A 25,209-nucleotide genomic window follows, 5' to 3' on the forward strand; every position below is an offset into this window, starting at 1 on the left:
TTATTTCTAAGATTTTCAGGGCCGAGTACAATAACCTCAGTTTTATCTGAATTAAGAAGCAGAAAGTTAGCGGCCATCCAGGTCTTTATGTCTTTAAGACATTCCTGCAGTTTAACTAATTGGTGTGTGTTATCTGGCTTCATGGACAGATAGAGCTGGGTGTCATCTGCATAGCAGTGAAAATGTATGCTATGTCTTCTAATGATGCTGCCTAAGGGAAGCATGTATAATGTAAACAGAATTGGTCCTAGCACTGAACCCTGTGGAACTCCATAATTAACCTCAGTGTGTGAAGAGGACTCTCCATTTACATGCACAAATTGGAGTCTATTAGATAGATATGATACAAACCACTGCAGTGCAGTACCTGTAATACCTACAGCATGTTCTAATCGCTCTAATAGGATATTATGGTCAACAGTATCGAACGCTGCACTGAGGTCTAGCAGGACAAGCACAGAGATGAGTCCACTGTCAGAGGCCATAAGAAGATCATTTGTAACCTTCACTAAAGCTGTTTCTGTGCTGTGATGAGCTCTGAAACCTGACTGAAGGTTAACAATGATATACTGCAGGCCTAACTTTTAATCTGTATATCAGTATCTGAATTTTAAAATAAAAAAAAAATACTATCAATTTTATTGTCTTTCACTGCTGATATTTGCTTCTTTTTTTAAAAAAAAAATTATTTACTGGTTGTATTATTACGGTGGACCCTATTTTTTAACATCTTGCTTCTGTAAAAATGAATGTTTTTGTTTGCTTAAAAATCTACAGCTTTATTTGTGAATTCCAATGTGCACAACCCCAAAAGATGTAGTTTTACTCAAATAATACCGTAAAATCTAAGTTTTTCAGACATTTTCAACATTACAATATTTAATTGTAAAATGTATGCATATTTATTTGTTTTCACAGAAAATATTTATAATTTCAACATTTTATTACAGTAAAAAACAAAGTTTTATCCAGTCTCACAATTAACGGTTATTCAATCTATTTAATACAGTAAAAGGAAGTTTTTGGTTTTACGCTCCATTACCGTTGGAATTTGACGGTGTTTTGCTGTATATTTTACTGACTTTTTTTACAGTGTACTTTCTTATTAGTAAAGCACATTTTACATTTGCAGTAAAAGTGGAAATCCGATGAAAGCTTTGGCTTAATGTGTGTGTTTAGAAAATCCTATGCAAATTTGACGTTTTTTTGTAAACAGCAGTCACGCAGTTTGTCACCTGTGCTGTCACAACACTTTGAAACATTAAATGTGTTCATGAAAAAAGTGAGGTATTATTTGCAACAAGATTTTCATAGTGGTTAGCATATTCGTGCAGATAAGACAGGTGTTCACTAGGGCTTCAGTCACGAAAGTAATATAAAGAACCCTCTGTCAGAGGCTAAATGCTGTGCAAAGGACAGAGTGTTTACCTCTTCTTAACATGCAAAACATCTTGTGGCATACTGGACACAGCAGAGCTCGGTAATGAATAGTTCGTACAGAGTGAGGATTTCAGGAGCTTGCAATGGAACACCGGATCCGTGTCTCCTGTTTCCAGCAAAGCAAAAAACAAAAAAACCCACTTCTGTCACTTTGAAACTTGAGATTAAAACTTCTCTGCTTTCCACGGTAGTGGTAGTGTTTCTCCCGTGTAGAAACACATACACCTGCACAGTTCAGGGTCTGGCAGCCAAAGGCCACTTCAGACTGCTGTCAGGCTTATGTAATGTCTTTTTCATCGATGATATTTTCTTGATTGCACTTTATTTCGTTGTGTCTGAGGCACGAGCGTCTGCAGTCTCTGAGATAGTTTCTGTGCCAGCCATATTGCCAGCACTTTAGAAAGGACTCTGGGCCAGCAGTGCCACCTAAATTTAACACTTCTTGTCATCTCTCCCAGCTCCCCTATTAAACCCCTGAAATCCTGGGGTAAGCAGTACTGACGGACCTCCCTGAAGGCTTTTGGGATATCCTTGCTGTGGCCGAGGCCCTGGAAATAGATAAGAACAACTTCTTGATTTTTGTGCTCCTGCAGCACCCTTTTTAAGCGAGCCAGCACAGCTGTGAACATTGGCTCTATCAATGCAGAGGCCTCCTTTTGTCGGTACGAGTCTTTATCGTCACATAATTTAGCACCATCTTTTTTTCCAACAGCTTTTTCTTTTTTAAATTTTCCTAATTTTCTTCCATTCTGCTTCACATCCTCTTCCTGCTCTGCCTTGGTTTTCTCATGTTTCGTGTGTGCATATCTGCAGTCTACCTCTTTTCTTTCACTCTGATCTGTGTTTGCCCTCTCCATTGTCCACTTCTGATAGGTTTTCTTGGCTTCAGGACTCCAAATTACAAGCACTTTTCCTTGCTCCTTACAGACAGCATCCCACTGCCCATACAGCCAGGGAAGTGGGCCCAGATCTGCCACACCAGGCCCTGACTCATCCTGGCTTTGAGAGTTTTGGGCCCACAGAGGTGTGCGTACTGTGGCACCTAGCTCCTCCTGAAGAATTGAGGCTAATGCACACACAGCAGAGATATGGTCCGACTGACCTGATGAACACACCAGCAGCAGTGGCTTCTGGATATACAGCCAACCTAAATTTATCGGAAAAGACAAGGGGGGGGGGAGAGCATGTCCTTTATGTGTTTTAGTTGCTCCTTTAAGACCAACAGTGAAGCTAAAATAACAGAAATGAATTGAAATAAATTCAAGGCAGAGTAGTCATTCAATTTAAATTAGCCTGTGCCTTGAAACTGTAAATGCTTTCCATATGAAAACATGATTTGCAGTGAGGTAAATGAACTAACCTGCAGCTCCCCTCTTTGTAGCACGATGGATAAAAATTCCAAACGACGCAACTACAAACACAAATATCAGAACTGCCACCGCATACAAGCCACGTCTATTGTGGGTGTCTGTAAGAAAAACAGGAAAGAATAAATAAAACAGATAATGGTGAATTTATTTACTTTGCAGGAGTTGTGTGTGTATGAACATTCAGATGCACCAACTTATGCTGGCAGGTTCAGGTTTGTGAGCACACTTACAGTCCGGGCACAAAATTCTTCTTCCATGACGAACAGGATCCGACTGCCACACCTGAACAACAGCACGAGAATATAGATGATAAAATGCATAAAATCCAGAAATACATACATGTATGTGTGTATGTATATTTACCTGGACGCAAGGATTTTTAGAATAAAAGTGAAGAGGCAAATTTATTATTTTTTCACTTGTGTTTCCTTCCTATAAAATAGAGAACATATGCACACATGTTCACATATTTGTCCTTTAGCATGAATTTTTTCCTTGTTTTTTAATCTGTGTTAAAAATGCATATTTTTTACCAACCATTGTAACTGAATGTGCATTCCCTACAGCTGTGCATTCACTCTCAGTAAGGACACAGAGTTGGCTTGAAAACGTTGATGGAGAAAAAGAGTTGACATGTACCATTATCATCTGCCTTCCAGGTCCAATAGAGACCTCCCAAGAAGGCGTATCTGTGGGGGACAAAAAGACTGAGTGCATAAGGGAAAGCACACAAACAACCTGAGACTTATTAGAGCTGTTAGTAAAATTCCTCCATCCCACATCCACCCACTCACCTGCTGTAAAAGGGCAAGAGATGTTGCGTATGCCTTGTACAGAAAGCTGTAAAAACGAATTAACATCTGTGAATAAACGGCAGGTAGCGGTGCCTGTTTCCAATCAACGCATCTAGGTGCTTCTCACCTGCACACACATCTGAGGGTGTTTGTCCACTGCAGTAGTGTCATATTTCTGTTAAAAAGTCAAAATTGGTGTTTAAAAAACAAACAAAAAAAATGTTTTTTTTCCACAAATATTCGTCATGGATGCTGCTATGCTTACAAGCCTGTCTTTCTTCTCCAGAGTGGAGTTAAGCACAGGCGTGCAGAGGTGTTTGTGCTGCATCCAGCAGAGGGAGGCAGAGATGTTCAGCTGGCTGGCTGGGCACAGTGTTTTCAGCGTAAAACCATCCGTGTAGAAAGTGATTCCAGAGGAGGAAAACGCATCTCTGGCATCTGTTGAGGCGATGTTAACGCAAAAAAGATTAGAACGACATGCCAATAACATTCCCAGGATGCAAACATTGGCCAACCTGTATCACCTGTATCACTGGATCACAATAAACACCACCAAACAGACATGCATGAACGCACAGCTGTATGTGAACATATGCATTTTAAGGGTCAGTTTTAGACAACGAGACAGACAAAAATAATAACAAAAAAAATTGAACACCTTCTTGTCCATCGTCATGAAGACACTTTTAATTTTGCAATTGCATTTGCAAGAGTCTCTTGTTCCATAACTATAAACCTAAGTAGTAATAAGGGGGCATTAGTCCAAGATGGCGGCCAACCAAACCGGTTTGACCGGTTTCGTGTGTGTGCGCATGCGCGTTCAGGTGTGCTCGGGGGCATGCTAGTTCATGTGTTCATGTTCATGCACTTCTGGCCCCTGTGTTGAATGATCCCATGTTGGGTTTGTGAATTTGACACCTTAAGGTTTTGAAGTTGGGGATACATGCTCCTGGTGAGCACAAGATGTCTGATAACAGCTTGACATCTCAGTTATAAATGGAATTCAAAATGTTTTTGGAAGTATGACTAATGTATAATCTGACTTCTAAGGTACGCACGCCAAGGCCTAGAAGACAAGGGGACAGTTTACTTTGTGCTATAAAAACACAAACCTTAATGTTTGATCTTCCAACTTTATCTTTCTGTTCTGGTTTTAGAGTCTCTGTTTATTGAGTCGTACTTTGGGAATCACCCTGTTGTGAGTCAAGGGTATGCTGGGAGAGAATATGGCATTATACAAGCAGAGTGTTTTGGCTGTATCTGTAGATCTAAGAAATACACCTGTTATTGGTTATTAAAAAGAGTTAGCTGTGGTGCAGGTTTAATTTATAATTGTTGCATGAACTGTTAAAGAATTACAGACAGCTTTATACCGATAGTGCAGGCATTTTTTTTTTTTTGCTTAAGTAGAAGTATAGCTGCTAGTGTCAGAAATACTCAAGTAAAAGTTTGATAATGTATGGGCTCAGAAATGTGCTCAAAGTAAGAAAGTCAAAGTAGTAACCTAGCTGAATATTGCCCTGTAATAAAATAATACTAGAAAAATTTGCATTTCCTGCGAAAATGCAGTGTGGATGCTTTAAAGCTGAAGCTGTCTGCAAAAACTAGCTGAAAAAGCTGAAAAGTTGCAGAAATTGTAAAAACTTTGCAGAAGCAAAGGAACTTTGCTAAAATGGAATAACTTAGCAGAACTGCAATATCTTAGAGGAAACATAATACTTGGCAGAAATACAATAGCATAGCAGAACTTAGCAGAAATATTGTAACTTACCAGAAACATGATAACTTCTCAAAAATACAAGAATTTAGGAGAAATAGTATAAGATAACAGAAAGAATATATTTAGCCAAAAATACTTAAGCATTACAGAAACACTATGATTTAGAAAAATAGTACAACAGAGCAGAAATACTGTGATTTACCAGAGACACTGTGATGAACTATGAATATTGTAATTTTAAATCAATACTATGTTTCAGCACAAATACTCTGGTTTAGCACAAATATTATAACATAGCAGAAATACAATTATATAGCAGAAATGCTATATTTAGAAAGAAAAATATAATATAGTAGAAATAGTATGATTTAGCAGAAATACTACATTATAGCATAATAACAATGATTTAGAACAAATACTATGATTGAGCAGAATAGTAATAACTTAAGTGAAAATACTGGAAAAGTAAGATGACAAGCTGAAAAAAAACGGAACATGGTTAAGTTCCCTCAACACTAATTGTTGTTCACCTATGAAAAAAAAATAAAGAAATAAAAATAAATTTAAAAAACAAGAAGGAACAGCCAACAGATACACACAAAATCAAATATGTATACACAAATGCACAGAGAGAGAGACACACGGAGGGTCTATGCCAGTCAACCTATCTGAATATATTATATTTTTTTCCAACAATGAGATGCTACCCTAAAGAGGGTCTCTCTCTCTCTCTCTCTCTCTCTCTCTCTCTCTCTGTTACACACACACACACACACACACACACACACACACACACACACACACACACATACACACACACAGGGAGAGAGAAGCATGTTTTCAGTCAAGCAGCCTGGGAGCTGCTAAATTTGAATCCACAGAGGCTGTGTACTTTTTCCCGCCAAAACAGGTGCACACACGCAGCACAGAGACAGGATTTTTGTAGTCTATTTCTCATAGTGAGGATTCCCCTCAAACAAATGACCATAATTTCCTAACTGTATTGGCCAGAACGGTCATTCTTACACCGTTTTGTTCAGAAGAGATGGGGGAATCGTCAAGTGTTGACAATTTATCATTAAAATATGAATTTTTAGAGATATATGACATGGATGACGGGTTGGTTTAGAAGCCACGAAGGCCCCAATATGCAAATTTGAATGCCTCAGCCCACATATATGATTGGCTGGCTGGGAAGCCGTGCAGGCCCTGATTTGTAAATTTGAATGTGTCATGCCTAAGATATGATTGGCTGGCTGGGAACCCGTGCAGGCCCTGATATGTAAATTTGAATGTCTCAGGCCTCACAGAGGATTGGCTGCCTGGGGACCTGGCAGAAATATATAGAAATAGTATGATTAAGCATAAATACTACATTTACTAGAAATACTATGTTTTAGCACAAATACTATAAAAAGCAGAAATACTATAATTTAGCAGAAATACTATATTAAGCACAAATCCTATAAAAAGAAGAAATACTATATTAGGCACAAATCCTATAAAAAGCAGAAATAGTATGATTAAGCATAAATACTACATTTAGTAGAAATACTATGTTTTAGCACAAATAGTATAAAAAGCAGAAATACTATAATTTAGCACAAATAGTATAAAAAGCAGAAATACTATAATTTAGCAGAAATACTATATTAGGCACAAATCCTATGAAAAGCAGAAATAGTATGATTTAGCAGAAATACTGTATTTAGCACAAGTACCGAAAAGTACCAGAAATACTATGATTTAGCAGAATAGTAATAACTTACAAAATTACAAATATGGAGGCATATTGAAACACAAATGCACAGAGGGACACACAAACACAGGCTCTAATCCAGTCAACCAGTCTAACTATATTCAATTTAAATCCTACAATGACATGCTGCCAAATAAGGGTAGGGTTCTCTCTCTCCCACTAAACACACACACACACACACACACACACACACACACACACACACACACACACACACAGAGAGAGAGGGAGAGAGCTGCTGAATTTGAATCCACCAATCAGAGAGGCTGTGTACTTTTTCCCGCCAAAACAGGTGCACGCGGCACAGAGAGACACAGGATTATTGCAGTCTATTTCTCATAGTGACGACTCCCCTCAAACAAATGGCCATAATTTCCTAACCGTAGGGGCTAGAACGGTCATTCTTACACCGTTTTGTTCAGAAGAGATGGGGGAATCTTCAAGTGTTGACAATTTATCATTAAAATATGAATTATTGAAGATATTTGACTTGTAATGCACCATAACTGAGTAGAGCGAAGCGAAAACTGCCTTGACTTGCCCTCAAACAACGCTTTGTAACTCTAAATCTATTTGGAGTATCGATATCATTCTTTCACCGTAAGAGACAGCAGGCTTTGGTGAACAGTCATGGAAATTTTCAGGTCTCTGTGGAAATCCATTAAAAAGATATGACGAGAGAAAAAAGTGGTTCATTTCCAGAGTTTGAAATCTGAAGAAATCTGAGCGAAGGACGAATTTCCTACCCTCAAACAAGTCCAACTCATCTCAGAACGGTAATAGGTGAGAAAAAAATTCTTGAATTGTGAGCATCAGGAGTGTCTGAAGATATCCCGGGACAAGCCTCATGTCTTAACTTCGCTTCATTAAGGAGATATGACGATTCGAATATGCCTCTCATTACAGAAATCCAGCGGTGATTTTGAACAAACTCTCCATTGTCTTTATATGGAGAGTTTTGAGACTTTGTGTTGGTCTGAGGAGATTTGCCAAAATTCTATAAATCCCACAACAATGATAGTGACATTTTCGGAAAGCCAGCAAAAATACCTGCGTTTTCATGTATAATTTGTGGAAGTTGAGTGAAAATTGAGCAAGTAGCAAGAAGTTGTTCGGACATGAAGAGAAGACTGCAAAACCTTCAGTGGCACACTGGAAGCCAAGTGCATAGCAACCATAACAACGCATGTATTTTGTGAAAAATCACAATTTTGCAACTGAAAACTTTAAGAGGCATAAAAGCAAAACGGTAAAAGATTTGAAAAAGCTGATTTATACCTGAATAGCCCAATAATTTGAGAACATTTTAAAGTTTGAATGGTTGTTCTACGTGAAAATATGAGGAAGTAGTTAAGTTTCAAAAAAAAGCAAATTTTAGCAGAATTGCAGAAGTTTCCCATTCATTTCAATGGGACAAATTAAGCTTAATATTTTAAAAAGTATAATAGTGAAAAATACCAAAAGACATAGCACACATTAGCAGAAATAGCAGAATAGTTTAAAATTTGAACGGTGAAAATCGGCTGAAAATTGTGGAAGTAGTTAAGTGCCAAAAAGTGTACGGAAGTCCCAAGAGGAACTCAATAGTGTGGATGCTTAAAGCATCCACACAATTAGTAGGTGAGACTACAAACTTAGTCTGGTGGTGAACAGGCACAAGAGGGTCAGAGGCACATTTGGCAGCCAGGGTTAGAGTTCAGAGACCCTGAGCCTGGTGGTTGGGCTAGCAACATGGTCTGGTGAAAGAGTCTAACATCCATGCATTACATGGTGTTGCGGCTAATAAAAAAACAAAACAAACAAACAAACAAAAAGCCTATAAACTAACCCCCTTGTTTAGAGGTGATTGTCAGTTTGCTGGGTTTTTTAGAGACGCTGAGAGTGAGAGAGATCATGTTCTACATTACTTTAAAAGTGATTTTCAGAGCTGTTGATGTATGAAACACTGTCCATAGAAACATGGATCAACTCTGTTTATGGCATTGAGTGTTAAATTGTGACAGTTTCAATAAAGTCTGCAAAATTCTTGCATTTATACTGGGGAGCAAGGAAAAGTTAGACGTTGGTTGTACTATTGAAAATCAGTTTCATAAAAAACCAATTAAACGATATGAAGAAGAATGTGTTTGTAAAACTAGCGGTAAAGTATGGGAACTATAAGACAGACTGTTTCTGCTATCAAAACAGTTTGTGTTGTTAATCCTGAATGATTCTTGGTCACAACATTTTACTCCACACACATTTGGAAAATCGCATAGTTTGACAATAAATATCCCAGTAAAGACGCTTCATTTCTTAAGAAATATGCAGAGGGAGTGATCTTTATCAAAAGTAGAAGTTATATCTTTAGCTAAACCGTTGTACACAAGAGCTTTAAAAATCTATAGTGTGTGAGGTTGTGTAAGTAAGGGGTGGCTTGCCCTTCTCGCCCACGTGTGACAAACCATTTGTTGGATCATGGATTTGATGCCTCAGCATTGTGAAAGTGGGGAAACATACTCCTGGTTGAGCATAAGATTTCTGCTTACAACTTAGAATCTCAGTTCTAAATGAAATTAAAAATGTTTTTGTAAGTATGGCTAATGTATACTTTGACTTCTAAGGCATTCACACACACACACACACACACACACACACACACACACATGCACACACACAAACAACATAAATACAGAGAAGAAGAGGGTGTAGTTTATTACGCATCATAAAAGCAATCACTAATCTTCCAACTGTATCTTTCTGTTCTGAGTTTAGAGTCCTTGTTTGTTTACTGAGTCGTACTTTGGGAGTCATACTGTTGTGATACTGGGAGAAAGGGGTAAGGTGTGAGAGGCAAAACCATCACACACAAAACTTCAAAAATCTAAAGAGTGTGTGAGACTGCATAGTTGTGTCGTTCAGCAATAAACTTATCTACAGTGTGTTAGTAAAGAGTGACTTGTACTTCTGTCCCATTAAACAATGGTTTAAGAAATTTCACTGCAAACTATAAAAGGAATCTGGGTTTAAATAGAACATAGCAGTGTTGGATTAAGTGTAGGAAACGCTAGTATAAGGTGTCTATGGAACAAATCTCCTTCAACATTGTCAATGACCACAGTGGATGACTACAGGCATTTCTCTCAGTCAACTGATTGTGTTTAGGGAAAAAGCAGCTAAATACACTGAGATTGCTCCACATAGTTAGTGAGCTGTGGGTTTTGTCAAACTTGGAGTGAACAAAAGCAGAAAAACAGTAAAAGATTCGGATATTTGAAATTCTGGTTTATTTCATGAATACAATGAAACATTTTACAGTTTACAGAGCAAAGCACACATGATAAATGGATACACATAACACAGACAGTGAGAAGTAAAAACTCATCGTCTTACCAGATGTTATATTCTGTAAACTTAAAATAAACCCCTGAAATTAGAGTTTAGTGTTTTAAGTCTTCTATTAAAAAACATGAGTCAACACTTCTTTCTCCGGTAGCATTGCTGAAGTGACACTTTAACGATGCTTAAATTCGCAGTCGTTATGATGATAAAACTTGTTCTCTCGTTAGCAGATGTCTGCACTGTCACTTGTCATGAAAATGTCCAGAGCCAGGGTTCAAGCTTCCTCTTCAATTACCACTGATCATTATTAGAGCCCGCAAAAGATTTTTCACATTATCCCCATAAACAACATGCTTTTATAGAAATCATTGTTTCACAAAGATTTAGATTCTTGTTTCACAATGTGCATGAACTTAAAATCTTTAGAGTTTCATACTTATAAAGTATAGAAAAGAATACATTTATTCCAATGTATGAAATACACTTCTTGTAAAACAAAAAAAGTTGATTCGAAATGCATTAAAAAAAAATAGCTCCAGCCATCACCTTTCTCCTGTACACACACACACACACACACACACACACACACACACACACACACACACACACACACACACAGGGAGGGAGAGAGAGAGAGATCATTAATACAAAAGATTGCACCAGCTTTTGGATTTTCACTCTTTGTTGGAATTAATATGAACAGCCACATTCATTCCAATTTTTTGCCTTTGCTTCAATGAAGATGTGTCTTTAAATCTACGATACCTTTCCTGTTCAGAAAGTTTGCTGACATAGTAAAGAAGTGGCTAGGGAACTCAGTAATTATGAGTAGACACAGCTTAGGGACACTTTCTCAAATGAAGAGGATTTCATCATCTGCGGTTGGTGAAAAAAGTGCCACATTAAAAACAAATCAGCAGATCCACAAAGTATGGATACAGACTCTTTTCAACTATAGAGGTAGATGTACGCTTCATGTACTTATCAACATACATTTCAAAGGCTTGCATTAGAGTGCATTGGTGCACACTTGGGCATCTTTTATTTAACATGGTTATACCACTGTGAATTTTGCTATATAAATATACTCAAGAGTCTATCATATGTTTGACATCCAGCAAAAAATTCAAAAAAATATATTTTTAAATCAGTAACTTAGCAAATGAAATGTTTTTTGGACAACAAATGAGTCACGTTTCAAAAACAGTTTGAATAATCTGCGCTGTCAGACAGACATTTATGAAGCGCTGGCTATAACATACATGCTTACCGTGTGAAAGGACCGCAGATGTCTTGGAGCAGAGAACCTCGTTGTATTGTCGCTTTTCTCTTATGCATAAGCAACGCTGGCTGGTCATAAACGCTCTGTGTGGGTAGAAAATGGTCTGCACCGGCGCTGGTCCTGACGCGAAATGGCAAGAGTCTCACGCTCTCAGGAACGCTTCATATAGGACCGGGTGCTTCCAAAACAATAGATGGGGTGCCTATAAGTCTGGGGGGGGGGGGGGATACACCTGCAGGGCATCACCTTGCTGTGCAAGTTTAAAACAATGAGGGTGGGGGCACGCAGTTGCTGAGATCCGGTGTAACTGGCCAAGATAGGCCTAAGGGACCGCTGTTGCTGGCTACTTCAGAAAATAGGCGAGACCTTGCTCGACTGGTACATCTGCGGGGCTTTTACCTTGTCGAGGAATTACAAAAAGAGCCGAATACCGACCACTTTAAACAATAGGTTGGGTCCCGGCTCGACTGGTACACCTGCCGGCTTTTACCTTTTCCTAAGGAATCCCAACGATTAAATGATACCCGCGGTGGGCTTTTGTAATCCTGAACAAATTCAAACAATAAGCCAGCTGTTGAAAAGACGGAGCAGGTCTGGGCGACTGGTTTTAGAAGTATCATTGCGTTTATTTTCTAAAGAGCTGAATGTTATTTGCGACCATCTGTTGTGTTAAAAACTACTCTGAAACCACGAAACCCCTTACAGAAGAAATGCCCGTTTGATCCGTTTTTAAATAAATAAAATTCTTGCATCGCTGCAAGGTGTGACATCCGAATCACAAAATGACTGTGATTAAAACACGATTAGTTTGAAAAGAGCGATACTGGTTGCTTTGGGGGGATGACATCGTGTGCAACATGTTTTAGAAGTAGCCCAATAGCATTTATTTTCTAAAGGACTGAATGTTATTTGTGACCATTTACTGTGTTAAAAACTAGCTGGCTTTGTCTCACTCTTAGTTCAACATTCCGAAATCCCGATTTTTAAATAAAATGATCGCATCAACTCTTGAAAGAAACCCTAGTAGATGCTTAAAAACTAGTTAAATTAAAACTAGTGGTTTGATGAAATGAAACGCTTGTGAACAAGCTGACATTACCCATTCAGAAGAAATTCCCACTTGTGCCGTTTTTAAAATAAAATGCATGCATGCTGCATGAGGAGACATCAGAATTATAAAATTAGTGTGATTAAGACACAATTAGTTTGAAAGAGTTATACTGCCTGCATATAGCATTTATTTTCTAAAGGACTGAATGTTATTTGTGACCATTTACTGTGTTAAAAACTAGCTGGCTTTGTCTCACTCTTAGTTCAACATTCCGAAATCCCAATTTTTAAATAAAATGATCGCATCAACCCTGGAAAGAAACCCCAGTAGATGTGTAAAAACTAGTTAAATTAAAACTAGTGGTTTGATGAAATGAAACGCTTGTGAACATGCTGACATTACCCATTCAGAAGAAATTCCCATTTGTGCCGTTTTTAAAATAAAATGCTTGCATCACTGCAAGCTGAGATATTGTCAGAATCACAAAATTAGTGTGACTAAAACACTATTACCAACACTTTTGACTAGATGTAAATAAAAAGCATCCCCTCTTTGTTAAGGTGCACTGTGAACCAAAACAGCTTCCACTCCACCCGCAAAACAAAGAATTGCTTTTAAGAACACATATGTCTGCATAACTGAATGTTGAGATACACCTAAGTGATACAAATAGTTTAATTAAAAAACCCTATGGTTTGATTAAATTAAAACCCAGTTAAAAACACATAAACTCATATAACCCCTCTGACGCCCTGTGTGTTTCCACACATGAACTAGCATGCCCCGAGCACACCTGAACACGCATGCGCACACACACGAAACCGGTCAAACCGGTTGTCAAACCGGTTTGGTTGGCCGCCATCTTGGACTAATGCCCCCTTATTACTACTAACCTACAATCATCAGACCATTGGCCCAACTTAATAACAACACTAAAAGAATGAAGAAATAGACCAGGATTGTTCAGTTTGGTTAAGACTAGAAATTTGGGGGTTTCTTATGTTTGGGCCTGTTATAGAGTTTTAAAGAGGAAAAAAAGTCAAGGCAGCACACTCTCTAGGTAACGTTTGCTTTTAAATCAACTTCGACCCAGTGTGAGATGTTGACTGTGACTTTAAGTTACTTTTACTCCTGTATTGTTTAAGTTCTGTTGCTCGTTTTTTTTCCGCGTCTTTTACCCTCTGGCCTGTGTTTGCCTTTTATGTTTGGTGTTATTGTACAGCACTTTATTGCTGTTTTTAAAAGTGCTTTATAACTCATTTGGGACGGCTGTGGCTCAGTAGGTGGAGCAGGCTGTGGAAAGTCAGTGTATTGAACTCTGGCTCCTCCAACCTTCATGTCTAAGTAGCTCTGGGCAAGATACTGAACGGCAAGTTTCTCCCGACGCATCCATCAGAGGGTGAGTGCATGAATATTAGTTTAAAAGTGCTTAGACATAGAAAACAAAAGGCACTTGCATTAATGGGTGAATGAGGCTTGTAGTAAGTGCTTCAAGTGCTCAACCTGAGTAGAAAAAGCTTTATATAAGTACCATGAAACGTGTTAAATCCTGTTATCATATTAATACAAAAATGCGTCTTGTATCAGTTACTGCGTAGCAGGCTGGCAGTATTATCAATAATGGAGTCACAGCTGCTGTGCTGGATAACTTCTGTAACAATATTATCTCTTAAAAGGATACAGCAACATAATTCTTTTGTATTATCTTATGTAAACAAACAAACAAACAAAGAAGTCCCCATAACAGCACATATTGAAACTTGTATTAACCTGCCAGAGTGTTATGTACACCTGTTTAACTGCTTGTTAATGCAAATATCTGATCATCCAATCACATGGAAGTAATTCAGCGTATTTATGCATGCAGACAGGGTCAAAACAACTTTCTACAACAGCTGATCTACCGGGATTTTCCCGACGCAATCATCTGGAAGGTTTGCAGAGCATGGTCTGAACAAGAGAATATATCTGGGGAGTGGCAGAGCCCTGGGTGAAAATGCCTTGTTGATGCCAGCGGTCAGAGGAGAAAGGCCAGACTGCTTCAAGCCTGCGGGAATACAATAAGTAACTGAAATACCGCTGTTACAACCAAAGAATGCCAAGGAGCATCTCTGAATGCAAAACACATCTAGATGTGAAGCTGATGGGCTACAGCAGCATACTATTCCTGTCAGCTAAGAACAAAAACTGGACAACAGAATGGCAGACAAATGTTGCATGATCTGATGAGTCTCGATTTGTGCTGTGACCTGTGACCAGAATTTGAGTGTAATGGTGTGAAGCCCCTTTTACTGGGACACTTTGGGCCCCTTAGTATCAGCTGAGCATCATTGAAACATCACAGTCTACCTGAGTATTGTTGCTGACAACGTCCACCCCTTTATGTCCACACTGTACCCATCTTCTGATGGCTGCTTCCAACAGGAAACGCATCATGTCGCAAAGCTCAGATCATAAGTTCAATAAGTTAATTAAGTGGGTAATTATGTGTATTTGTCATACGGATAAAAATTAATCTCTTTAATATGTATTCAATCTAAATGAATGAAACACAACCACTTTAGAGAACACAACCACTGCAACTGCAACAAAAAGTTGGCAGCACTTTCTGGTAATGCAATAAAACTTCCTTGAACACAACAATGGAAGAGGATGGGAGTAACTGACACAGATGTGCTTACGGAAATCTGCAACATCGTATGCTGCAGAATCCTGCATTACAAGAGTCAGTTTGTTTTGTTTTAGTGTGATATTGTAGCTTGTGTGAGGTTTGCATTTTTTGGCATTGTGAAAGACTGTAAGACAAGGGGAATGATGAAGAAGAGCCTTGTATTTATCAAGTATTTCACAGATAAGCATTTTAAAAGCTGTAGAGCGCTCCTTTTCCAAAGCTTCTTGTTGTTGGAGAAACTGTGGCTTCCAAAAAGCCGGCCATTGCCACATATTTTAGACGTGTCCAAAACTGAACACATTACTATTATTTGCAGAATTAGTTGCTTTATTAAGGACAAATAATAACATATGAATTTCTAAATTCTCCATCTGCAAGTTTACAAAATAACGACCTACTTTGATTCTTGATAAGTTTAATGGACAGGAAAGCAAATACAAAGAAATGGCTTAAGCCAGAAGTCCTAGCTTTAGAGAACTGGCATATCCTCCTGAGAGCCAGAAGAAAAAATGTTTGGATATTTATTTATTATTTCATTAATTCAAATTTAAATGTTACATCTTTCAATTTTTCCCCAAAATTGTTTGTTTGTTTTCTGGGTTTTTTGTTGTTGTTGTCCCTTGTTTGATCACAGAGTGATGTGATGCAATATCATGATGTTGTTTCCAATTAGTTTTACTAAAAAAGTTTTACTTTATGAAAATTAAAAGAGTTAGATGACAGAAACACGTCTGATTACTAAAACATCATATTAACAAATAACTTGTCAGAGTCTAGCTTCTTTTTTTAAACTCCATTCTGCAGACCCAACTCTCACATAAACCTGTTTTGTGAGGTCATGGCTCCCCACCATTAACAATGACCATGGATGGTATGATAGAGGGCTGAGTGACGCAGACAGGATTTTACTCAGAAATGTGGAAGTGGAGTCACACTGAGTGCTGTGAGGATGTGAGGTGGGGGAGGGCCACACATCAGAGAGAGAGAGCTCAGAGGAGGACGTACTACCAGGTCTTAGGGAGTTCGAGAAGGGGCAAAATGACGACACCCTTATACTTATTCAAAAAGTCAATTTTGGATAAGAATTATTGCGTAAGCTCGGGCTCTGAAGTTATGGGATTTGGTTTCTCAATTGCCATAAAACTGTGACGGGACTCATTTTTCCATCCCAGCCTTTGAGTTCTCACTTCCCTGAGGGCTTTATTCTCTTTGACTTGTTACTTTATTAAACTGCCTTATCTTGAAGAATCTGTGTCACTCTACTGAATCAGCTATAACTAGGAACCAGTAAATTCAGGTCCTAAGTTATCTGAATCATGCTGTGAACACAGACACGCTGAAGAACGTTTCGCTTGTGCGCGGTTTTAATGCTGTCCATCTGGCTTGTGTGCAGTTTTTTTTTCTTTCCCTAAAACCTGGTTACTTATTTATAGTTTAATGTAATCGGAGGATCATCTGCTTGGTGTTGTCCTGTTTTCACATTTTGCGCTTTAAAAAAAGAATTCAATTCAAAAGTTTCTTGTCTCCCTTTCTAAACATCACAACGCCTAAAAACGTTCTCAGTCACACTCACCCATGACTCCCGTCTCTTCAATGGGGCACTTTTTACGCCGCGTTGCATCGTTGTGGGTGTAATATGCCTGCCAATGCAAACAAGACCTGGTGTAAGAAAGAATACTGACAACACAAAATACTGCTCCACTGAAGATTACACTCAGCTCACCTCTATGCACACACAGGGCAGCAGGTAAGAGATGTTGAGAATAGCTGACTGGGACGTATCAATCTGTAAAGCACACACAAACACATTACAACTTTTCAACACAAGCTGGTCAAGGCAGCTCACTCTCTTATGGAATATTTACGTTTGAGTCCACTTTGAGTCCCGGCCTTGGACCCAGTGTGAGATGTTCTCTGTGATTTTAGGTTACTTTCTAGAGACTCCTGTATTGTTTAACTTCCGTGGCTCTTTTGTTTCTGTGTCTTTTACCCTCTGGCCTGTTTGTTTCTTATATTTGGTGTTACTGTACAATTTTTTGGTCAGTCCTATTGCTGTTTTTAAAAAAGTGAGTGTTACGGGAATTCAACTGTATTTTTTTTATGTTTCCATTTAATTTTTTTTGTTCTTTTTAAACATATTTTCAGATGTTTGCAGTGCAGTAAAAACAAGAGCAAAGTGCAGGCCAATAATTTGCCCACTTGAAACCCATTTTAATATACTTTACATCATTTGGAGTGTAACTAGTTTTAATTTATGTGAATATAGCACATCTGTAGTTTTCATTGGATTGTTAAGTTAATTAATTTAAATGTTTAGTAGTAAATATCAAGTGAAAAAAGATTTTAATCACCAGTGTATGTTGTTTTCAAACAATAATACTTATTTGAGCACCTTGTACATGTATTCAATATGTTATGTATTTAAACAGTTATAACCTGTTAAACGTAACCTACGTAACAACACCATAATAACTATACTTACGATTAACTATACTCAAAAAGTAACCCATGCTGACACATTATTGTCATTTGAAATAGCTTTATGTAGCATTATCACCACTTTGACCTTTATATATTGACCTTGAAGGAGAGGTCAAAGGTCAAATGTGGTAATTTCTATATTTTGACAATACACACCACATTTGTAAGAGTCACAGTTTCTAAGTTATATTCTTTTTTGCCCATTTTCAACCAATTGGTCATTAGGTTGACCTTGATGACCCGTCAGCGGACGTAACCCAAATTTTGTTGGATTGTTAACATGACCCCTATAAAGTTTCATCAGAATTAATTAAAAGCTTTTCGAGCCATCGTGTTCACAGACAGAATGACACACGAGTGTGCAAACACTACCAAAAACAAGGTAATAAGTAAACTTGCCCGTAATACTCACTTTCAGGGGATGCCGCTCAGTCTCGCCCTTGCATTTCCATTCATTTTTGTAACAGTGTCTGACATAGACCTCCTCAGTGTTCATGGTAACAGTAAAAGATTCATTCTTCGTGGTGACGTTGATGGATTTTCTCTTCATAGCAACAGTGATAGATTTAGATGACGAATCCACAGACAGATTGAAGTCTGGGCTTTCTGTCACACACAAAACAAGCCACAGAATATTTGAATAACTGGAGGCACACGAGTGTGTGCAGATGAACAACTCAAAGACAACTAATGTGCATCGTAGAACTATCTGGATAATCTTTCCATTGTTTTGATAATGAGCAAAAGTCAAAAATTGGTGCACCGGTGACGTTGAGTCACTAAGTGTTTTTGATGACTATGGAAATTATGTGATTTACATGAAGCCACCAACCTAAATCTAAATGTTCACTGCTCTGTTCACAACCACAATTAAAATATCAAATGAGACCATGTTGTCTGGAAACAATCAGTTTATTTATCCAGTAGAGAAATGCACAGATTGTATTTCAGATTCCAGATCACCTTTACCTTCTACTCTGTAAGTGACATTGCAGCTTAGTGACTTTGTGCTGTAGAGCACAGAAACAATGTTTCCAGTGTTTGCCTTGACACAGTCATATTCAAGCACCCACTGCAAATGAAAAAACAAAACAAAAAACAGCCACAATCAGGTTATATTTATCTATAAAACTATGCTTAATATTTTAGCAGTTCAAAGGAAAAAAGCCATCTTACCATGGGACGACTGGTATTTCTCTCTGGTAATTGCGGTATGTTACAGTCGCAACAGCTGAACTTTTCACCTTTACGTGTTTTATTCTCACGCTGAGATGGAGAGAATGAGAGATGATACCACTGTACCTGTTAACATCATGAACTGCATAGTCATACTGACATTTCTCACTCTTCGGTGCAGCTGCAAAGGTAGCACCAACCTGTATTTTCTGTGGCAGTATTTTCAGGGTAGGCTTAAGTGTCTTCTTAATTGGACTGAGAATTTTAAGCTTCGGGCTCTTGTTAAAATCTGGAAGAAAACAACTTTGTCAGTTGTGCCACATAACAGTTTTATAGGTGGTGACATACATCCACATGTGTGTTTGAAGTGGATATGTGAACTTTGAAGGCATGGTTGCACTCCGTACCCTCAGCTTTCAACCAGACATAAACAGAAACACATTCAGAGTAAGCCTTCCCAGTGATAGTAGAACTTATCATTTCCACAGGGCATCTTTCATCAACATGATCTGTGCAGGGACAGAAGAGCATTAGGACAGCTATCACAGGCTTTCACAATGAGAAAAGTCAAAGAAATTAAATAACTTACCTTTTGGGTTTCCAATCTAAAGTAAGGAGAACAAAGATAAAAATATGTTTAGGAAATATTAAGAAATCAGGAAGAACATTTAGACATTTATGTCATTTTAAAAAGAAAAATGGCTCACTGGATATCTGTGAGGGCACTGTTAGTGCTATAATAAGCGATATACAGGTTTGGGAGCAACATATGCTGCCATCCAGACCATGAAAGTCTCAGTCAGCTTAATTCAAACCACATTAATCAGGTATCGCACATAAAAGCGTGACTCCGATATAAAAGAGTCAAAGATGTGAGCAAAAAAAGTCCCCCATTTTTGATCAGTCACAGCAAGAAACTGTTGGTGTCTGGGGAGGATTCTTTGTCTTGGTTTTTTTGATTGGCGTGTGTTTTCATTATTATAAATTTAATAAGTCATTCAAATTAGTCTTAAATCGTTGTGTTCTGATTTAATTTACATTTCCTCTCTGTAAACACGGTTGCGCAACTTGAACCGCTGTAGTTCAAACATACAAAATAAAAGCAAAAGATTAAAGTCCACTTATTAATTTGACTGGAAATAATAATAATAATACACTCTCATTTAGCGTTTACAGTCATTTCACGCAAATAAATCCTGCTCTTTTCGCTTTTGTAGTGCGCTCTGTGTTTAACTTACCCGACACGTTGTGGTATCTTTTAGCATCACCGGAGACACTAAGAAGCAAAGAATTATAAAGGCGGCGGGAAAATGTATTTTACGAATATAAAACATATTGAAGTTGAAATATTCTCGTAATAAAGGGCCGGTGCGTCGTGTCATCACGATTTTCTGCTCATCTGTTAGGTTTCCTGCTGTCTGGCGTCAGAGCGCCGTAGAGTTTCTTGAAATCTGCCTGTGGGGTTATCAGCTGGGAAAAAAAGAGTCGGCTTGTTTTTTCTGTGTTCTCAAACGCCACTAACTGGCAAATGACTAAAACCCGAAGGCGTTTGTTTGAAAAAATGTCAGTGTTTTTTCATGAATAATCCCTGCCACCGCAGCTCCGCCTCTCATTAAAGTCCCAGACCGCGGGGTGAGAAAAAAAGCGTTTAGTCTTACAGATGAATGGGGACACTTGAGATGATGCTCACTCTGAAATATAATACGCACAGAGCTGCTTGTAGTAATCCCGGCGTTATATCAAAATATATATTTAAGGATAATCCACTGCTTTCAGAAATTGATATGGAGAGTTGCCTCTGTTTTATCACTTCATATTAAATTGAATAAAAGCAGTTTTTATGGCAACTAAGAAACAATTTGTAGTATCAAAGAAAATCCAGTCAACCTTAGAATTTAACTTTAAAACTTTAAAACAACAACAGCTGTTGCTGTTGTTGCTATTTTTTAAAAGTACAGTGGGAGACAGAGACTTCAAACAACTTCACTACTTTACATTAGGCCTTAAACGTTTCTTTTTTCTAACTCTTATAGTTGGGGTTGGATCAAGTGAGCCTAAATCATCCCTCTCCATGTTGCATAAGCACTCCCATATTCTTTTTCTTTCCATTCCCGGTATATTCATACAGCACTGCATGTCATAAGCTTTGGTCTACTCTCTCCTATGCCTCCTGCTTGTCTTTCTATGCACTCTTTGTCTCACTTCTCTTTCCTCTCACCTCCCAACAGGTCTCAGCAGTTGCCTGCTGCTCTCTGAGCCCGGTTCTATCACAGATATATTCCTATTAAAAGAGAGATCTTCCTCTCCACCATCACCAAGTGTTTTAGGAATTGCTGGGGCCTTCCTTTTAATATCACAGGACTTTCACAATATACTTTACAATACAAAGCACATTGAGACAACTATTGCTTTTCTCTGTATCTATGAAGCGCCTTGAGGCGACTTTTGTTGTGATTTGGCGCTATATAAATAAAATTGAATTGAATTTAATTCAACTGCAGTAAGTAAAAATACTGAAAAAGCATCAAAGTTATGGGGGGGGGGTTAGTGGACAAACTGGACAAAGGATAGTGAAAATGGTCATGCCAGGCAGGAGGAAAGAAGTGGACCACAGAGGAGATTTATAGAGCGATGGAGGGCATGCAGAAGTGGTGTTGGTGCACAGCATTAGAGCCCATGGGGCACTTTTATATATGTATGTATATATAAGTAGAAAATGACAATGGTAAAAAAATAAACAAACCAGAAGAAAGAAAGAAGCAAAACCAAAGTGACCCCTCTCACATTCTTCACCCTGCATTCCAATGGCTCCCCTCTGGGCGACGCCTCCGCTGCATTTCCTGCAGGACTGAGAGGAGGAGAGCCACCTTTGTCCCCGAAGCCACTCTCCAGCCGATAAGACCATTTCCCACACCAGAAACATAAACTACTCTACACTCTTTTTTTTATACTGCCAACACTTTATTCACTTTTAGTCACTTAAAGTTATTTATTCACCTATTCAGTCACTTTAATTTTAAAACTGTGTAACTTTAAAACTGTGTGTATACTGTATATTCTGTGTGTATTTATTATCTTACTCTTATAGCCTGTTTATGCCCTGTCCTTATCTTCAACGTCATGCTGCTCTGTTGTATCTTAATTGCCCCTTGGGGATAAATAAAGTCTTTCTGATTCTGATTCTGAAAACATTAATGAGACATCAGTTTCTCTTCCATTGTAGTTCTCCGCCTGGCCGTAACAGTTACAAAAGTCTGTCCCTGCCTTTGATCATGGAGGTCCACGCCTGCAGAGTGCCTATTAAGACATAACCTACACAATAAAGGTAAAGGAACATATGACTGAAAAGCGCAAGGATAATAATGTGCAAACATTTAGAAGTCAGTGAGTACCACCTGGAATCCAAGCAAGTATCCACTCACTTATCCATTTCATCAAAATGGGGAGCGGGAACCTGGACACTATCCCAACAGTCCCAGAGGCGAGAGAGACGAGAGGCGGGCTACATCCTGGACAGGTTGCCAGTCTATTGCATGTGAGTCTAATCCGTTACTAAACTAATGAAAAGCTTATGTGGCAGCAGTAAGCAAACGGTGTGTCAAAATCTGACAAATCAGTTCAAAGAACACCAGCTATGACAGACGCCCAAAGACCTGTGGCAACTCCGAAGGAAGCCTCTGAGGGTCAGACTGGAGAAGCGGTGAATACAGCAGTTGACCTGGACCAACACTAATGACAGCTTTGTGGGAGAACAACGAGACAGACTACTCACATTGAAGTTTGGTCACATCTTTAGTGTAAACACTTCAAATCAAAATAAATATAGTTTCTGCAGTATGATACATGGATGTGTACGTGAGCAAAGCATACAGCCAAAACAATACTTATTCCTTCAGGTTATGGTAAGAAAAATGAGTACCTTGATGTACAGATCTGATAGAGACATGCCCACATAAACTTACAATAGTTTACAAAGACGCATCAGCTAAATCTTGATTTGGATGAGGTGCAATATTTGTTTACAAACGGGTCACTTTGCAGAGCTCCATTTTCACTTTGGCATCAAGAGCTAGATGCTAAACTACACATTCAAGGGTTTTCTTTGGTATTTCAGGTTGGCAGTTTGCTAAACAGTGAGGTAAATAATTATTTATTCCCCTGCTGAATTATCAAGTTTGATCACATCATATCAAGTTTGGTTCATTTTAATAAATAGAAACAGAATATCAATCAAAAATCCAGAAAAACCCCCAACATTAAAAATACGTTATAAATTGATTTGCAAGTCAGCCAATGGTGATCTTGGTGGCTGTCTTCCCAACTGCCTTTAGGTGATTAACACAAGATCTTGCATATAGCTAAAGACCAAATGATTCCACCACCTTCTCACCAAGCTTCTTGCTGATGGTCTTATGGCCCAGTTTAACCTTGTGCAGCTCTACAATCTTGTCCTTGATGTCCATTGACGATTCTTTGGTCTGGAGAGATTGGAATGGGAGAAATTGATTCTTTGGATGGGTGCGATTTATACACACGAGTAAAGATCAGGAGTATCTTAAATTGACTGATTGATTGATATCACTGTGCTACGTCGGAGCACAGCCGATGCGCGTGCACCAGAACTGTGGCTGAGTTGTAGGGCATCAAATACTAATTTAACTCACTGACATGCAAATCTATCTACCGTAAAACTTTTGTGTAATGGTATATTTTTTCGAAATTGTTTGTATCCCATCTCACTCCACTAAAACAAAATCCACATTAAATTTTGACAGTTAATTTCTTGGGAAATGAGCAAACTTACAAATTCAGTAATGGATCAAATTACACCCCCCACTGTATATTGGAAGAACCTCTTTATGCCTCTGAGGGTGGCAATAAGAGTGTGTCAGTCCACCAATTTAGTAAAATGCTGCTAATGCCATGAGGAGCCGGATTCTTAATGAAAATTCCCTTAACTATCGGGCAGATGTGGCACAAGCATTCATTACTGGGTTCAAAGAATAATGTGTTTTGCTACCTTTTCATCTGGGGCCACAATATGGGCAATGCTTTTAAATTTCACAACAGCATTGGTTGTACTTTGTGTTTCTAAAGTATGACGGTGAAAAGGTAAGCATAATTATTTGCTCAGCTTAGACGTGCAGCATTACCATTTAGCTCTGTCACTCTCTATGGTTTCACAAGCAGCCTCACAAGCTGTGGTCTACTTACAAAAACCCCCACAAACCTTAAAATAACTATCTTTAGTAGGTATGGATGCAAATGATCCTTCCTCACTGCTGTAGATTATCTCTTATCATGTTGACTGTTCAGATAAATGCTCTAGATTAATCAGCGGTTGTGGTTTGTGGGTTAATTCGTCTTTTAAAATCTAAATTTATAATCATACTAAAACTATAGATGTGCTTAAAAAGACAAAATGCTGTAATTACAGTTAGAGCGGAAATCTAAGGGGGGTTAGAGTTCATAGAGAGAGAGAGAAAAAAAAGGTTTCCACATCACTGTGAGGTCACCTCCCCTGTTAAGTGTGCTCTGCTGAAATGCTTGTGATGCTTATCAGTACTTTCCACTCACTTGCTCAGAGCTGGAAACAAGACGTCTTCAGAGAGGTGTGTCTTCTCAAATGCAAATCGTAAGATATAAACTGTGTGGTGAGTGGGTTCTCAGAGTCGGGTAGGGAATCTTTACAATGTCTGGAAAGAGTGATTAAAAACTCTGACTTGGGTCGAGAAAAGTCACACTGGTTGTCGAGTGAACTCACATGACGACTGAAAATGTCAAAACAGCCACCTTATGAGAAACGTGGCTTAAATGAAGGCATAAAGTAAAGTCACGAGGAAACCTCAACATCAGGCAACTGCTGGTGCTTCTATATAGCCTACATCTCAGAATTGTTCATCTAAAAACACCCTCAAACCGCCATGTTTGAGGGTGTTTTTAGATGAAATGCACAGAACAGGGCGTCCTTGTGACATCCTGCATCTTTCCCTAATACCTCCAAGCACTATTTTAAACTTGAAAAATTGTTGTTATTATATTATCTGTTAGATGGTTTTGTTCCAGCATTGAGGAACTTAAAACGTTGAAGCCCTGACGCCCTCTGAGAAAAAAAACAAAAGACCCTTAAAGAAAAGAAAACAG

General features: G+C 38.4%; 1 protein-coding gene across 1 annotated transcript; it reads right to left on the reverse strand.

Moving 5' to 3' along the window:
• Positions 1-387: 387 nt before the first annotated feature.
• LOC146364558 (uncharacterized) lies at positions 388-20,681 on the reverse strand. Its single transcript, XM_084917044.1, has 17 exons — positions 20,304-20,681; positions 19,655-19,670; positions 19,473-19,574; positions 19,266-19,354; positions 19,066-19,155; positions 18,859-18,961; positions 18,302-18,495; positions 17,132-17,194; positions 16,982-17,048; positions 3,870-4,042; positions 3,732-3,779; positions 3,605-3,650; positions 3,348-3,499; positions 3,174-3,242; positions 3,041-3,092; positions 2,801-2,908; positions 388-2,587 (listed from the first exon to the last, which is right to left on the reverse strand). The coding sequence occupies exons 1-17, from the start codon at positions 20,445-20,447 to the stop codon at positions 1,734-1,736; spliced, it is 2,370 nt and encodes a 789-aa protein (XP_084773170.1). The 5' UTR covers positions 20,448-20,681; the 3' UTR covers positions 388-1,733.
• Positions 20,682-25,209: the final 4,528 nt, after the last annotated feature.

This window comes from Perissodus microlepis, chromosome 20, assembly GCF_051167445.1.
Source record: "Perissodus microlepis isolate ML-2025 ecotype Zambia chromosome 20, ASM5116744v1, whole genome shotgun sequence".
In the NCBI taxonomy this organism is placed as follows: Eukaryota; Metazoa; Chordata; class Actinopteri; order Cichliformes; family Cichlidae; genus Perissodus; species Perissodus microlepis.

What these genes read in the sequence shown, in the direction of transcription:
- LOC146364558 (XM_084917044.1), bottom strand. Translation starts at nt 20,447, where the DNA reads ATGACACGACGCACCGGCCCTTTATTACGAGAATATTTCAACTTCAAT. An exon ending in TACTGCCACAGAAAATACAG is followed by an intron (nt 19,156 to 19,265) that starts GTTGGTGCTACC and finishes TCTCCATCTCAG; the next exon opens with CGTGAGAATAAAACACGTAA. An exon ending in ACCCTCAGATGTGTGTGCAG is followed by an intron (nt 3,651 to 3,731) that starts GTGAGAAGCACC and finishes TCGTTTTTACAG; the next exon opens with CTTTCTGTACAAGGCATACG.